Here is a 15524-nt window from a genome sequence, read left to right as displayed (position 1 = left end):
AAACTCTTGCGCTATCTGTCGTATCATTTTGTCACCTGACTTTTGTTTCCTTCTATGTTTATACAGGTGACACGACTGAGGTTACCAGCATGGAAACGGTGATGTTGGAATATGCTACAATGGACAGAGATTTAAACCAATATATACATGCAGTTGAAGACACCGTGCATAAGGTACCATAATGAATGGCAAGGCACAGATTGGAATCTTCCCCTGGGTTGATTTTGGGCATCTACTAATATAACAATTTTAGGGGAGTGGAATCAGATGAAGGGTTACTGGGGTGCTTAAATTGTACAGCTGGGCCAGCCCATCAGGATGGATGGCCACAAACAGGACAAAAAAAAAGAGAGACTTTCACAGATTTTCTTCATTTTTTTAAATTACTTTTCTACTTATGAGAGTGCCTGCATTCTATTCTGCCTAATTCAACATCTGTAATGTTAATACAAAAACTCCCATATCTGCTGTTCTTTGCAGAAAATGTACAGCGTACAGAAACAGTTACATCATATTCTGCTCACATGTCTGTCTTGCTAAGCGTGGGCTTTAGTTCTGCTTTTATCTGGAGCACAGCATTAAGTGCAATCAGGAATTCCGATAACTGTTTAGTTTACAGAAGAAACATGTTAACCGTTTTATTGTCAGCCGGCTTAGCAATGAAAGGACTGCAGAAGCACTTTCTCTGGCAAATTGTATAAGTGACAGTAATTGATGCTGCTTTTGGCTATTCTGTACAATGTTCCAACTCAAAGGACAAAAGCTGAATTATTTTGGTCCTGGGCTCCTACAATCTGGACTTTCCACCAATTGTAATTGATGATTACTTAACCTCGTTTATTTGGCATAGTTTTATTTGCCTGCATTGTATTTCACTCATTGAGAGCAGGGCATGTGTAGACCTGTAGTACGGAAGTCAGGGTATACTAAAGCTAACATAGCAATTGCTTTTACACCAATGAGTATTTAATAACATACGCACAGCAAGTACTGTTTTGATTTGCCATTGTTTCAGTCACCAGTGAGGTCTGAAATGTTGCCAATTAAAACTATTTGTTCTCCATTTTTTATTAACCTGTGATACTAGCACTTCATATTATTTAGGCTGTAGCTTCTCTGTTACTGATTACTTCATGATGTGAAATAATACAATAATATTCAAGATTTGTTTCCCTAGCACATTGCTAACAAAACATAGTCAATGTAGATCACAAACCTCCAACTGCATGTCAAGAATTCACATTTATTACACATTTAAAGGGCAAAAAGTTAAACTCCATTATGAACCTTGGGTTAAACTATTTATGTGGCTAGAAGCAGCTTTATTTGCTTGCTCAGAAATGTCAAACGCTTCTTGTGTACAGTACTATACTCGATCAGTTCTATGTTGCTTATACAACTGTTATAAAGCATTGCATAGTCATATGGTTAACACATTGTTACACTGTATGTGAAACGTGCATGTTATACAGTAAATCAGATTGAATGTTAAAACCTGCAATTATTATTGAGAAATATCAAGTAGGCTGGTGTGAGATTATTCCTGTTGCAAAAGTAGCCTGTAAATGTCAATTGTCCTTGAAACAAGCCGGTTAACCCAAACAACAACATACCTTGGCTAGAATAGCAGCAAGTTGTGTAACAAAAGTGCAGGTGACAGTGCCTTTGTACACAGTAGATTCTGGGAAATCCTTTGCCCTCTGGCATGCGGATATTCCCTTCTCAAATTAACTGAAAGCTACTATACAATGCTATGACCTGGTGTGCTAGTTATGATCAAGAACAAAACACAGACCTACTTGATCTTAAAGTTTCTGGGTTTTCCATTTATAAAAGCTTGTCCAGCACTGAAAATATAAGTATTAAATATAGATTTGTTCCTCATAAATGTAATAAAGAGGGTCATATTGGTTTATCCTTTAAAGCAGAGGTCACATTAATGCATGTTAATGGGACCCCACTACATTAAGCATGAGGCCTCCATATGCAGAAAACAGACAGACCATTACCTTACACAAGAGAAAAAACAAAAAGACAAGGCGCACAACGCACATAGTGAAGTACAATTTAAAATAAAGTTTACTCATAAAAAATGTGTAAGTTCTGCGTACATCAATATAGTAACATATAAGCAGTTGGTAATTGGGTATACCACACCAGTAAACAGCTACGGAAGGCACTCTTCACTCGATTGTGGGGTGCAGGAGAACAGTCGTCATCTGATGTTCAGCTGGTGGTTATAGAAGCCGTCTCCCTCTCACTCCAGACGGGGCAGGTCTCAATCTTTACTGCCAAAAGGTCCTAGGTCATCGATCCGCATCAGCGTGTAGCAGCCTCCACTCGTATCCGCATCCAAGCTCGTTAGTCACGTGTCGCTACTCCTCTACGGAGCGCTCGATGGTGACGTCACAGTCCGGTCGCACTCTCCTACGAACCGGCTGCAGGGTCCCGATGCGTGCGGTGAGTTGAAGGATACACGCGACTTCTTGGAAAGATGTGTTATGCACAAAGTCTGGTATGAAACAAGGGAACACTTACACGGAGTGTTAACACCATCAAGGGGGTACTAGGAACTGAGCAATGACACCCTCCAACGCGTTTCGTAACTCGTGGTTACTTCTTCAGGGAACGTATACTTCGTTCATACGTTCCCTGAAGAAGTAACCACGAGTTACGAAACGCGTTGGAGGGTGTCATTGCTCAGTTCCTAGTACCCCCTTGATGGTGTTAACACTCCGTGTAAGTGTTCCCTTGTTTCATACCAGACTTTGTGCATAACACATCTTTCCAAGAAGTCGCGTGTATCCTTCAATTCACCGCACGCATCGGGACCCTGCAGCCGGTTCGTAGGAGAGTGCGACCGGACTGTGACGTCACCATCGAGCGCTCCGTAGAGGAGTAGCGACACGTGACTAACGAGCTTGGATGCGGATACGAGTGGAGGCTGCTACACGCTGATGCGGATCGATGACCAAGGACCTTTTGGCAGTAAAGATTGAGACCTGCCCCGTCTGGAGTGAGAGGGAGACGGCTTCTATAACCACCAGCTGAACATCAGATGACGACTGTTCTCCTGCACCCCACAATCGAGTGAAGAGTGCCTTCCGTAGCTGTTTACTGGTGTGGTATACCCAATTACCAACTGCTTATATGTTACTATATTGATGTACGCAGAACTTACACATTTTTTATGAGTAAACTTTATTTTAAATTGTACTTCACTATGTGCGTTGTGCGCCTTGTCTTTTTGTTTTTTCTCTAGCTGTAGGGGTGTTGGGACACCCCCAAGAAAGGCTGAAGACGCTTTATATGTGATCTTCCCACATTTAAGGTTGTGTTTTTTTGATTATTATTCACTGTGCACTGCACATTGTTTAGTATGTATCACTAATTATTAGCTGCGCACCAATCACTTATTTCATTACCTTACACCCCCGTTGGAGGCAGAGATGTGAAGTCCTCGCTCTGCTCACTATTCAATGCGTCGTGGGGCACAATGGGGTGACAGACAGCTCTGTCTGCAACCGTGTGGTCCCTCTCTCCTGCCGTGGATCCTCTGCAGGCAGTGCACTGCTTTGAGGTGCATATAGAAAAAAGATGCGACGGTGGCTGCTGCAATAAAAATAAGCTTCTTTATTGGGGAACAAGACAAACAGGGTTCACATGACGCTGTAGAGGTACTCTACCATGTTTCGAGCTCCCAGCCCTTTGTTAGTGATACATTCTGTTCATTTTGATATCATCATATGTTTGGGTGGGATAGAGCCATGCAGAATGACACCTTTCAGGCAGAGCCCTTCACAAAGTGCTAATATGACAAATGCCAGAATGTGTCTTTTGGGATGACCGACTGCAGGAGTGGCCAACTCCAGTCCTCAAGGTGCCACCAACAGGTCAGCTATAAGGGATATGCCTGCTTCAGCATAGGTGGCTCAATCCGTGGCTTAGTCATTGACTCTTGAGGACAGGAGTTGGCCACCCCTGACCGACTGTGACACAAGGTATATTTTATTGGAAAACTACAAGCTGAAGATTTGGCTTATATGGAATGTGTTGTGATCGGATTCTGACCAAGTTTAGTGTAAAACCGTTATCATACCTACGCGCACACTCGCAACTTGTTCATGAAACTTTCTTTAACAAAATGTAAACACATTTGGTGCCGTGATGTGTTCTTATCTGTTCATGAATAAAAAAAAAAGAGTGATCCATAAGAGAACTTTTGCTATTTACATTGACATGGGTAAGAGGTCAGTATAAACCAAGTTTGAAAGGTTCTCTAAATGAGGGTGGTTCTTCAAAAACATATACACCAATACTCTTAAAGATAAATCAACCTGACAACTCATTCCAATACAGCAAACTACTTGCCCCTTCATGTATTGATATCAATTTTAAGAAACTTGGAAATTGTAAATATAGGAATTAAAAAGAACTGCACATTTAAACTGACAAATTAGTAGCAGATGTTATAATCCCTTGATTTATAATTATAATGCAGAAAAATCAAATCACTTCGTGTAAGCGTTGTAATCAATAGTGACACATTGACTGTAACACTATTAAAACTGGGGTAAAATGTCCCTTGTTACAATTATTCATGTATATTTTTAACTGCAATCCTGTGCAATTTCCATTGCTGTCAATATTTCCCTCTTTATTTGCACATGTTGCGTGGAAGTGATTACAGACTAATTCAAGGAATACACATTACAGAACATACTGTATGCTGCATTAATACATCTTAATTAAGACTGTGTATGAGCAGAAAAGTCCATTTCAGTTAACAGAAAATGTACTGTACTATTAATGTCAACGCTCTGGCTTATGTTAATTAACTGAACAGAACATTTTGAACCTTGTTCTAGCTGTTGATTTTCTTAACTATTTTGATTGAGGTGTCTACAGTAAATAAAATAGTAGCCAAGCACAAGCAGATTTACCTAATATTTCTCGAATATTTCCCTTTCAGAGTATAATCACTTGTACCATGAGAACATCGATTGCTTTGTTAATTCTCAATGCTGCTTGATTATATACATATGTATATATGGATAAAACGGCTCCATACTGATACATTTGTAAAATTATATACTAATAGCTGGAAGTATTGCTTGTGAATTCTAAGAAACCAACCTTATCCCTCCTCTCCTCCTCTCACCCCCCTACTCCTTTCTCTCTCTCGCCCTCTTCTTTCTCCCTCACTCCTCTCCCCCCCCTCATCTCTCTACTTCCCCTCCCTCATGTCTCTCTTTCCCCTCATCTCTCTCCCTCCCATCACTTTCCTTTAGTACCTTATGATGTCCTCAATTTTTTCCGCCTCTCTCTCCTCCAGCATTCTTACTTTGTCCTCACGTGCCAACTGCCTTCATTTCTTTCTTTCTGCTTTATTGCTTTCTGTGTAAACTTTATGGCTATCTGACTCTCCTTATCTGCCACCAGGCTATCTGCTTTATGATGTCACCAGCATGATGTCACGTGCCAGATACATAATAATAACTCGTAGAATTTAAAAAAATAATATATCCAATTACCAAACAGACAAAAACTTGCTCCTTGATCTCCGGAACTATCATGCAAGATTTGGTTACAATATCTTAAGAGGTCTCCAAACGCATAGCGAACAAACAACTTAAAAAAATATATACAGTAGTAGATGTATTAATAAGAAAATAGAAAGGATCTAGGAATATGAATGTGACACATAATCCCTAAGCTGTTGAGACCCGCTGCCTCTTATGTTTTTCTGTGACCTTCAATGCATTAACCATTAACTGCTGATAATAGCAATTCAAGTAAATACTTGTGAATGATCAATGATGGCTACCATGCTTTAGTGAATAAATATCAAATGTTCTGTAGTAAAACTGTTCGTTCGTAAAGTCTTGCTTGAATGGCGCAATCGCGGACTCTCTCTTTTGCCATCTATAGCTCTTGTTAATTTCAGGTTTCATTAAACTTGTATCCTCTTCACTGTGTTGATAACCTATTGCTCAGGTCCTATTCTTAGGACATTAAATTCAAAATATAGGAAAAGTACTTTGTAGAGTTCTTTACATTCTTGTATCTTTCCAAACAATAGAATAAGAAACACGTTTTGAAAAGGGTAGCACCTTTCCAACAAAACTGTTGGATTTATTACTTTAGTTTCAGTCTTTTTACCGGGCAGTTTACTAAAGTGTAACTTGAATGGAAAATGCTCCTCCCATGGCTACAAGGCAAGTTATTCATGCCAAATATCTTTAAAACAGTCCAAGGAGCCACACTAGGGCTATAGGTTTACCTTAACCTAGGATACCAATGAGGCATCTAATTTCATAATGGGTAACTGTGACATTTAACCACAAAATACTTCAATGTAGAAAGGATGTTTGTGAACATGCTGCAGGCTAGGTTAATACAAACCGTGCGACAGAACCAAACCCTGGACTAACACACATATCCATTCTATCCTGCCCCATGTCTGTTCCAAAACTTCCTCTACCTCACATTGCCAACCACTTCAATTATCCACATTCCCATCCTCCCTTTCCCCCCTTTCTCCTGCTCCCTGTGAAATGCACACCCTGTGCAACAAACTAACATTCATGGCATTTTTCTTTCCAACTCTTTCAACCTTCTGGCCATCACTAAGATATGACCAACTCCCACTGACATTGCCTCATCTGCTCAACTGAAGGAGAGTCCCCCATAAGACAGTTGAACAAATGAGACACACTCTGTGTTGCTGTCATATGTCACCCATCTTAGCCATCTGAGCTTTTTTAATAACTTTGCTGTCTGTCTCCCTTCCCTCCCTCCCCCCCCTCCCCGATTCTCCTTTTCCCATTCTTGAAACTTTAACATTACTATCAGCAGCCATAACTCCCCAGCAGTTTCTAAACTCATCCAGTGGCTAATTCTCCAGCTCATCGTGGTGGTATCCCACTTGACCTTGTTTTCTCTCCGTTGTCTCCTTCCTCTCTAAATTCTCCAATAAACCATATCACGTCTCTGACCACCACTTCCTTTCTTCCTCCCTCTCCCTTATTGCTACCTCCTCGCCCACCACATCTTCATGCACCTTCCGTAACCTAACACTTTTCAGCTGTCCGTATTCCTACAACCCTTCTCTCTTCACTCTCACCTGCCCGGACAATCTTATTGCTCCTAACTTACATCGCATCTGTCTTACAATCCTCAATCCGTGTTCTCCTCTTTAAACTCCTTTTTCTGCCAACCCTCTCCACCTCCCGCCTCTTCTGTCTCAGCTCAATAATTTGACACACATTTCAAAGAAACAATTGACATTTAAAAAGAATCAGATATTACACAATTTACCCGAAACCATTCCAACATATTCCCTCTCAGCCCTCAAAGCTGCATTTGATTTCTCTCTGGATACTGAGAGGAAGTCGCCCACCTTCTACTACACCTTCTTCTACACCCCATCCTTTCTAAAACCTTATTCCTATACACCATCTTTGTTTCTTCTCTGCTACAATAATAGTTTAACCCACCTCTTTAACCTCCTTTTCCAGCACTGGCTCCTTTCCTTTACCTTTTCAGGATGCCTCTGTCACACCCATGCTGAAGAAACTCTTTCGACCAAACTTACTCTAACTACTGACCAATCTGCCTTATCCCATCCTCTTCCAAACTACTTGAATGTCTTGTTTATTATAACCACATGATACACTGTCTTTCCTCAAACTACCTCATTGTTGCACTTCAATCTAGATTTCGCTCTAAACACTCCACAGCTCTAGTAAAAGCCAATGATTCCCACAGGTTCTGCTTTCCTCACTAATTTTACTAGACCTCTCTTTCTGCCACTCACTCCATACTCTCCATTCTATTGGCCTTCGTGGCACCATCCTCTGTTACGAAGAGGAACTATCTATGAGTGTTTCCTTTCCTTGCACTTCCTCCCCTCCCAGTCAATATTGGTGTTCCCCTGGGATCTGTTCTTTCTCTTTACAGCACTTTCCAAAGCAAACTACAGTACAGTTGTTTGGCTTTCCCACCTCTTGCTGATGGTAACCCAAATCTACCGGGCTTCTTTTGAACTCTCTCCATCTCTATAAAGTCGTGTTACAAATTGTCTCTCTACTACTTCCCCCTGGATATCCCACTGCTACCTCAAACTCATAATTTTCAAAATGTAATATATTATTTTCCCTCCCTTTCATTCTACCCGCATGCCTGACTTCTTGCTGACAATAGACAACTAGGTTATCCTCCAGATACTAAGAAGCTAGATGTGTAGGTGTCATACTTTATTTTTCCCTCTCCTTTATACCACTGAACAAGTACCTCATGCCGCTTCCATATCTAAATACTCCCTTTCCTCACCAAAATTTGAATTCATGCACTTTTAATTTCCTGACTGAATTACTATAACTTGTTCTAGTCGGTTCTCTCCGTCTTCCCAATGTCCCTCCTCCAGCCCATCCTAGCTGCTGCTGCTTGGCTCATCTACCTCACTAACTGTTCTGTCAACTGATCGGTATGCAGCTTCACTTTGCAAATGGCTACTCATACCCATCAGAATCAAAGTTCCAAGTTCTCATCTACAAAGTTCTCCATGACACAGCCCCTCTCTACCTTTCCAATCTAATCTGCAAGTACTCTCCCTCACGCTTAGTTCATGACCTATAACTCCTCTTCCCTCATTCCTGCCTCCAAGTCTTCTCCGGGGCTGCACCCAACTGTGAAACTTCTTACCCAGCACCATCAGACTCCCCAGCATTCACACTTTTCAAATGCTCCCTCAAACCCACCTCTTTAAAGAGACCTACCCAGCACCCGCCTGGTAGGCCTACAGTTAATACCAGATTGAGATGAGAAGAGTAGAGCACAGCCAAAGAACGGGAGTCTTTTATCCTTGATAAAGAACAAGTGGTTCGAAACGCGTAGGAGGTGTTTTCCTATGCTGCATTTACTCCATTAAAGATTTTTTTGTATTTTGGATCCTCTCCTGACTCTTGTTCTTTGACTGTGCTCTACTCTTCTCATCTCAATCTGGATTACTTCAGCAGCAGCACGTCTTCCCTACAAGGAGGTGTCCGTGAGTTCTAACCTTTATTATTGCCTTACTGCCTTATTACTCCCAATGAAATTTTGAGTGGTGGGTTCATCTCATTCACACTCAGTTTTCAGGGAACTCTGGTTATATTTGGCTGTGGACCAACTCACCTGTACATTGTATACACCTACCTATGCTATGGGACTTACTACCTTTCAATACAAGCTAGGTATTTGAGCATTTTGACAAACTCTCTCTACTACAGTTAATACCATGCTGAGAGTCCTGGTACGCCCACATATTCTTGTATCATCACTCTCCTTCCTCTTTCTGTTAGATTGTAAGCTTCTTGGAGCAGGGGGCATCATTATCTATTGTGTCATGTTTTAAATTGTAAATATTTAATATTGTGTTCTTGTCCTTACCTCAACATTGTACTTGCTGCAGAATATGTTGACGCAATATAAATAGAAGATGCAGGGGCGTTCATCTGCTCTACTTATGATTTTATGTAGATCTGTACTGTCCATCCTTGTACCATATCATTTTAGCCACTAAATAAAGGTTAAACTTAAAAAGTTCAGGTTTGCACATCAATCATAATTTTGAGCACGCTGTGCATCACTATCGTCATTAAAATAAAATGACGTTTTCCAATAGTGTAATACCGTAACATTTTAATACACCCCGATGGAATACAACTTTACAACTTTAACTTTCTCCAGCACAGATAATGGATGGGATTTCATTAAATCTTATCTTATTCCATTCAATTGCAGTAATTAATAAATCTCATTCCTTTTGCTATCAGACTGTCGGCCAGTCGGGTCTGGCAGCACCAATGTAGAGAATGCAAAGTTTTTCTCTTTGATTTGTCGCTCGTTTTTTGATAGATAATTTATCTTTGTAGACCTCCCTTTCACTGGTAATGTCTCCATTGCACCCAAAAAAGTGTATTTTATTGTACTTGTACAGTAGGGGTTTTATCAGTTTCTGCTTTATTAAAATTTCCATACTTTTGTACACTTTTATCCCAAGCAAGCTGAATTACAAAGCATAAGGCCAAGGCCATAGTGCAGGTGTGCGACGGAGCGCATGGCGTCGCACACGCACGCCTGGTGCAGAGGCGATCTGTGGCCTGTGGGATGGGGAGGAGGAAAAGCGACAGGGAGGCGTGCCCGTGACGTCACATAAGCGGTTCATACTCATTGGCTAAACCGCTCAAGTGACCCGGCCATAGCGCCACAAAATCAAATTATTTTGTCTGCTCGGGAATCAAGCTTCATCGCCTCATGGAGGTATGGCCTTTTGTTCGTGGCGCGCGTGACATCGCGTGGAATATGGCCGCGGCCCAACATTAAAGATCTCATGAGGTTGCCATAGGCATCCTTGAAATATTGATCATCAGCAAGTTACTGTGATTCATACAAATAGTCCCACATATGTTGCCATTATTATTTAAAAGACAGAGAGCCCCGATGCTACATCCAGCATGACAAAGTATTTCACTATATGCTTGTCATGTTGGATGTAGCATTGGGGTCTCTCTTTTGTTGATTGTCATAAATGCACTAGTACTCCTTTTTGACATAAATATATATGGTGTGGTGGGTCTGGGTTTTGAGCTTACAGGGGTGTTGTGTGTGTTTGTAGATTTTAATTGGTAAACTATTATTATTTACAGTTGATGTTGGCAGTCATCAGCATACCAATCAGTGCTACTTTGGGCCCCATCACGCCTCTGTATGCTTATACAGTACATGTGCTTCACAAATCACACTTTGCAAACCAACCCTTCCAGTTAATGATCCCAGACTGTATTGTAATGTCCTATGGACGTGTTAAGCTGCTGGTGGCTCTAAGGTCAGCATGTCAATATGGTTGTCATCTTTTACCTTTGCTTCGTATAAGGAGACAGGATTGTTATTTTTAATTATATAAGATGGGTACATCTGAGATTTAAGGAGTTAGAATAAAGAATGGAAAGTGTTATATCGTTCTTAAAAGGTTGAAAACCACTACTAGGCATTCGTACTGCACACTAGGCATGACAAATGTCATGTTTTATTTGTATTACTTCTTCTATACTGTAGAAGTAGACATGACTGTTAGGAAAGAGGCAGAATGTTATTGGTACTGTATATAGGAACAGTGGCACAAGAGCAGAAATGACTGTTCAAGGGGATTAAAACATTTTGTTATTTCATTACCGTCCCATAATAATCATGATTATGAACAGTCTTCACTATCATATTAAACAGTGTTTATTATTATTACCGGAAACTTTACATATGGTACTCTCTGTCTATAAAGCATGACTAGGTTTGTTATGTTTTTTTCTGTGTGATGTCTATTTCACCTTCCCTTTAATCCACAGTATTGGCTAGGAGCAGCCTGCTTTTCTATTGGTGCCTGACAGTGCTCGTTCTGGTCGGTCTCCACCTTGTAATGCCGTCTCATTCAAACTGCTGCTTGCTCGTAAACAATTTGCTTTAAAAAAAAAAAATTATATACTGTATTTTTTTTTTTTATTAAAAAAGATGTAAATATTATTTTATTAAGTGACAAAATTCTTGCATCAGCGAGATGTAAATCTGTATTTTACCTACAGCAGTGCAACAGAAAGAAGGCTTTTCTTAGTCTTTATTTTATTACCACTCTGAAATATTAAATGGGCCCTCTTCACTAGGCATATGCTACTTGATTTTTCTTATTAGTCACCAGTTTTGCGGGATCAGTTGCTCGCTGTATCTAGTTAAATGCCATTTATCCTGTGGTCAGAGTGGACATTGCAGCTTCTGATTCTCTCACGTACAGTATATATGAAAATGTAAATGTGACATCACTTTTGGCCTAAAAACTGTATAAAATGGTTTGTTTTTTTAGCGGTGTGTGGACACTGTTAGGTGGCTTTTTGTGAAACCTGTTTTATAATTGTATTTCTTAGAATATTCAATAATCATTTTTTTTAAGCTAAAGCTGCTAAATTCCGGGTATTATTGAAATCCCTGATTGGATAATGTACGGATATTTAACCAATCAGTAATGGGCCAGAAATTTTTGGCACCCTGCCAAGTTTTTTCAGCCAATCCGCTTTCAGTTCTCATTCACAAAGAGTGAGATCAGCTCTTAGACAGGGGAGGTGATTGGACAGGAGGCAGCAGCAAGGCCCTGACTCCTCCCCCACCCTGCCTGCAGAGAGCTCTGCACAGGAGAGTGAGGGGAAAGGTGTTTTTATAATTGTATTACTTTTAAAAAAATAGATGATTGAATTATGATCAATGACATGCTTATACTGTACAGAGTTTTACACCGTTAGTGCAAATTTAAAATAAGCAAGGCACGCTGGGACCTTTTTAGTGATGATACATGTTAAAGGAGCAATCGACCCTAGCTGACCTCCTTTTTCTTTCTAATTTTTTTTTTTTTTTAATATATAATAGGATTGAAACCGGGTGTTCTCCAAAGCTGAACCACACTATTTTCATTTGAGGGAGACCCAAGATATCCCAAGATACTTTCTGGTGACGTTACCGGTATTACGGCCTGGTTTTTAAAGGGGATTTAAATGGCCATCCTATAGGAAGCTGTATTTGATGTTGCAGCTTCCTATTGGCCCGAGATTCGGTAGCCATTTATTTATTATTTTTTCCCTGAGGGTGATTTAAACCCGGTTACTTCACCGGTAGGTATCTTGGGAAACTGGGAGGGAGCGCTCTGTAGCTGAAAATAGTGGCATTTGGCTCGGGGGTTGAGGAATTGCTTCTATTAACCCCTTCATTGCCGGAGTGGGCGCTATACCAGAGTGCCTCTCCACAGAATCTCAGAACGCCATCTCCCCTACTAGCAATTACATTATGATATTGCTGCCACGTCGTGGGGCCCCGTGTAGTACCAAACCCCATGACGTAATAGCAGGGTTGCCACCTCTGCGGGTTTGACCCGAGACTCCGGGTTTCGGGGACTTACCTCCGGGCTACGGGTTGCCGTTATTAATCTCCGGGTGGCGGTGTCTCCGGCATTCTCCGTTATTCTCCTGCAATTCCCCCTCCAACTGCAGTGAACATGGCTGCGCGACGTGAAATGATGCCGTGTTGCCATGAACACCGGACACTACGTGACGTAATGGCGCGGCGCCTCGTAGCGTCCGGTTGCCATAGCAAAGAGGTGTCATTTGACGCCGCACAGCCATGTTCACTACAGTTGGAGAGGGAATTGCAGCAGGATGCCGGGAGACACCACCACACCGAGCAAGGGATTTTTTTCTCTCCGGGTTGGCCTTCAGTAGAAGGTGGCAATCCTGCATAATAGCTACCCCCAAAGAGCCAAGGAAGCAGTTTCCTTTCATCTTTCAAACTTTAAATAAAAATAGGTAGGATACTAGCACTTTTGTCCCTGTAGGTGCACCATGGTGCTAATGTGGCTGTTTGTTAGGTTTCAACGGGACCTACAATAAAAGAATTTGTACTTTATCTGGTTGACTTGCATGTTGAGCCTGGCATCACATTTTTTAATTTACAAATTTAAAGCAGTTTTTACCATCGTTATGTACATAACAGTTACTCCAATTAGCGACTTTTTTTTACAACTTCCCCCACCCCACATTCCAACTGTAAAATTTCCTCCTGCAAGCAATTACAACAAATGTTTTGGCAGCTGTATCCTTCGTGTCTGTGCTTTACAATAAATACAAAAATTCCCTCACCCCATTTCATCATACTTGGCATGCATTATTGGTGCATACAGTATTGATGAATGCTCATCATGTTATTGAAGCTGCTGCGAGCTAGCTGGAAATGCCGTTGGCAGTATTGTTTCATTTTTCAGATATGTTCTATCATTTCAATGACAAAAGCTATCACAAGAGTGATCCATTTGGTGCCTAATTCGAAACCATTTAACACTTTCATCCTCCTTAATGTTTTTCACCGTTTATCATTCTGAACACATTATTATTATTAATTCTCTTTGTCTCTGTGACCAGGCTCTATCCTGATTTTTGCTTTAACCTTTCATATTTATTTTAGCTCCTGTTTTCCGATGCCATAATCGCTTGGTGCTGCTCATAACACTCCAATGTTCTGATTTCACCAGGCCTTCATCCTTTATACAGAGGCCTGTGAGGTTAGCTTTGGCACAGTCCTATAGCAGGATTTCGATGGGGAAGAGTATCCCATACTGTATTTAAGCAGAAAGTACATTCCCAAAGAACCCACATGTCACTATAGAAAGCCAACGTCTGACCATTTAGTGGGCCTTTCAGACATTCCGCCGGGCTAAAGTTTAGGCTGGTCACTGACCAGGCTTCTCTAAGGTGGCTATACAGTATGGGGGTTGCAAACCCCTGAGTGAAACAGGCTAGTAAACTTCAGTATCCTATCTCTATGATATACAGATTTTTTTAAATTGTTTTATCTATTATTCTAAAGTAAAGTTTTTTTTGTTTGTTTTATCCGTGACCTGGTGTCTATCCTCTGATTACCCCACTTACATATATATTTATAAATACATGAGATCAATTAAATATTACATAGAGCATATGAGACTCCTTAAAGCTTGTCTGGAGCTAGGATTTTGAGCTTGGACACAGTAAAGATGTTCCAAAATACGTGTTTTTATTTGTCTCATTGTTTTTTCCCCACATACTGGAGGCCAGAAGGGCACTCCAGTAAATGGATAACGTGATCAGTTGTACAACTCATATGTTTTTTATTTTTTATTGTGATACAATCTCCTGATGCATTTGATTTAAACTTGAGTTTATCCTTTGAACGGGATTGGCATGCATTGCATGATGCACATCCATAGTTTTTGACTTGTTTCAACTAGATACTGGTGGGTTCTTTTAAGTTTGGAAGGGCATTCGGTGCCAATCTGGTGTTTTCATTTTGGTCTTGTAAGAGGTATGTGCTGTGGGGACACACCAGGAGACCGTTTTGGGGAAATTAAAACATCGCTTTATTCAGCCTTTCCCTTTAACAAGGCAAAGCATACAAAAAGAAAGCCAACTCCACTTTGGAGACTAATTAAACAGCACATGCCCTAACTATCTGACTGGCTGGATAGGCCAGTTCCCAGTCCAAAACACATACTGTAACATGCCATCAGGGAAAAATGTAGATGAAAGTCTCATCTCAGTATGCGGGTCTGGCATCTCTGGTTTCTCCAGGCAAACTTCAGACGTAGGAGTTGCAGTCCTGTTGCTCCCTTTAGGGCCCATCCTCTGGCAGGTTCCTGGGTCCTCTTTGTCCAGGAATATAGGTCTGGCCTCCAGGTGCCTTGTTATCCGCACAGCCTTTGTGCTCAAGACATCTCTCCTTTGTCAGCACCGTTATGACGGTGCTAAGGAGTCTCTCGGTCTGTCCCCAGCAGGTTTTTTTTTTACCCTCCTCTGATTACCAAGGTGGAGCTGATTAATTGACTAGCTGCTTTTAACCAGCTCTCTGCTGGATTTCTCAGACCACTAGAGGCTTTTATTTAAATAGGGATAAGTCCCTGTTACAGGCCTCTTCTAAAG

General features: G+C 41.0%; 1 protein-coding gene across 4 annotated transcripts in view; it reads left to right on the top strand.

Annotated features, from left to right (window-relative positions):
* The window catches only part of NSMCE2 (NSE2 SUMO ligase component of SMC5/6 complex), a 300621-nt gene that overhangs the window by 87210 nt on the left and 197887 nt on the right, over positions 1-15524 (top strand). For all 4 annotated transcript variants that reach the window (XM_075582132.1, XM_075582125.1, XM_075582139.1 and 1 more), the window contains exon 3: positions 67-173. In XM_075582132.1, the coding sequence (XP_075438247.1) occupies positions 67-173 (107 nt within the window). The remainder of the gene's footprint in view (positions 1-66; positions 174-15524) is intronic.

This window comes from Ascaphus truei, chromosome 2 (genome assembly GCF_040206685.1).
Source record: "Ascaphus truei isolate aAscTru1 chromosome 2, aAscTru1.hap1, whole genome shotgun sequence".
Lineage (NCBI taxonomy): Eukaryota > Metazoa > Chordata > Amphibia > Anura > Ascaphidae > Ascaphus > Ascaphus truei.
Note: the sequence above shows the minus strand (reverse complement) of the source record. Positions and strands in the feature narration are given on the sequence as shown.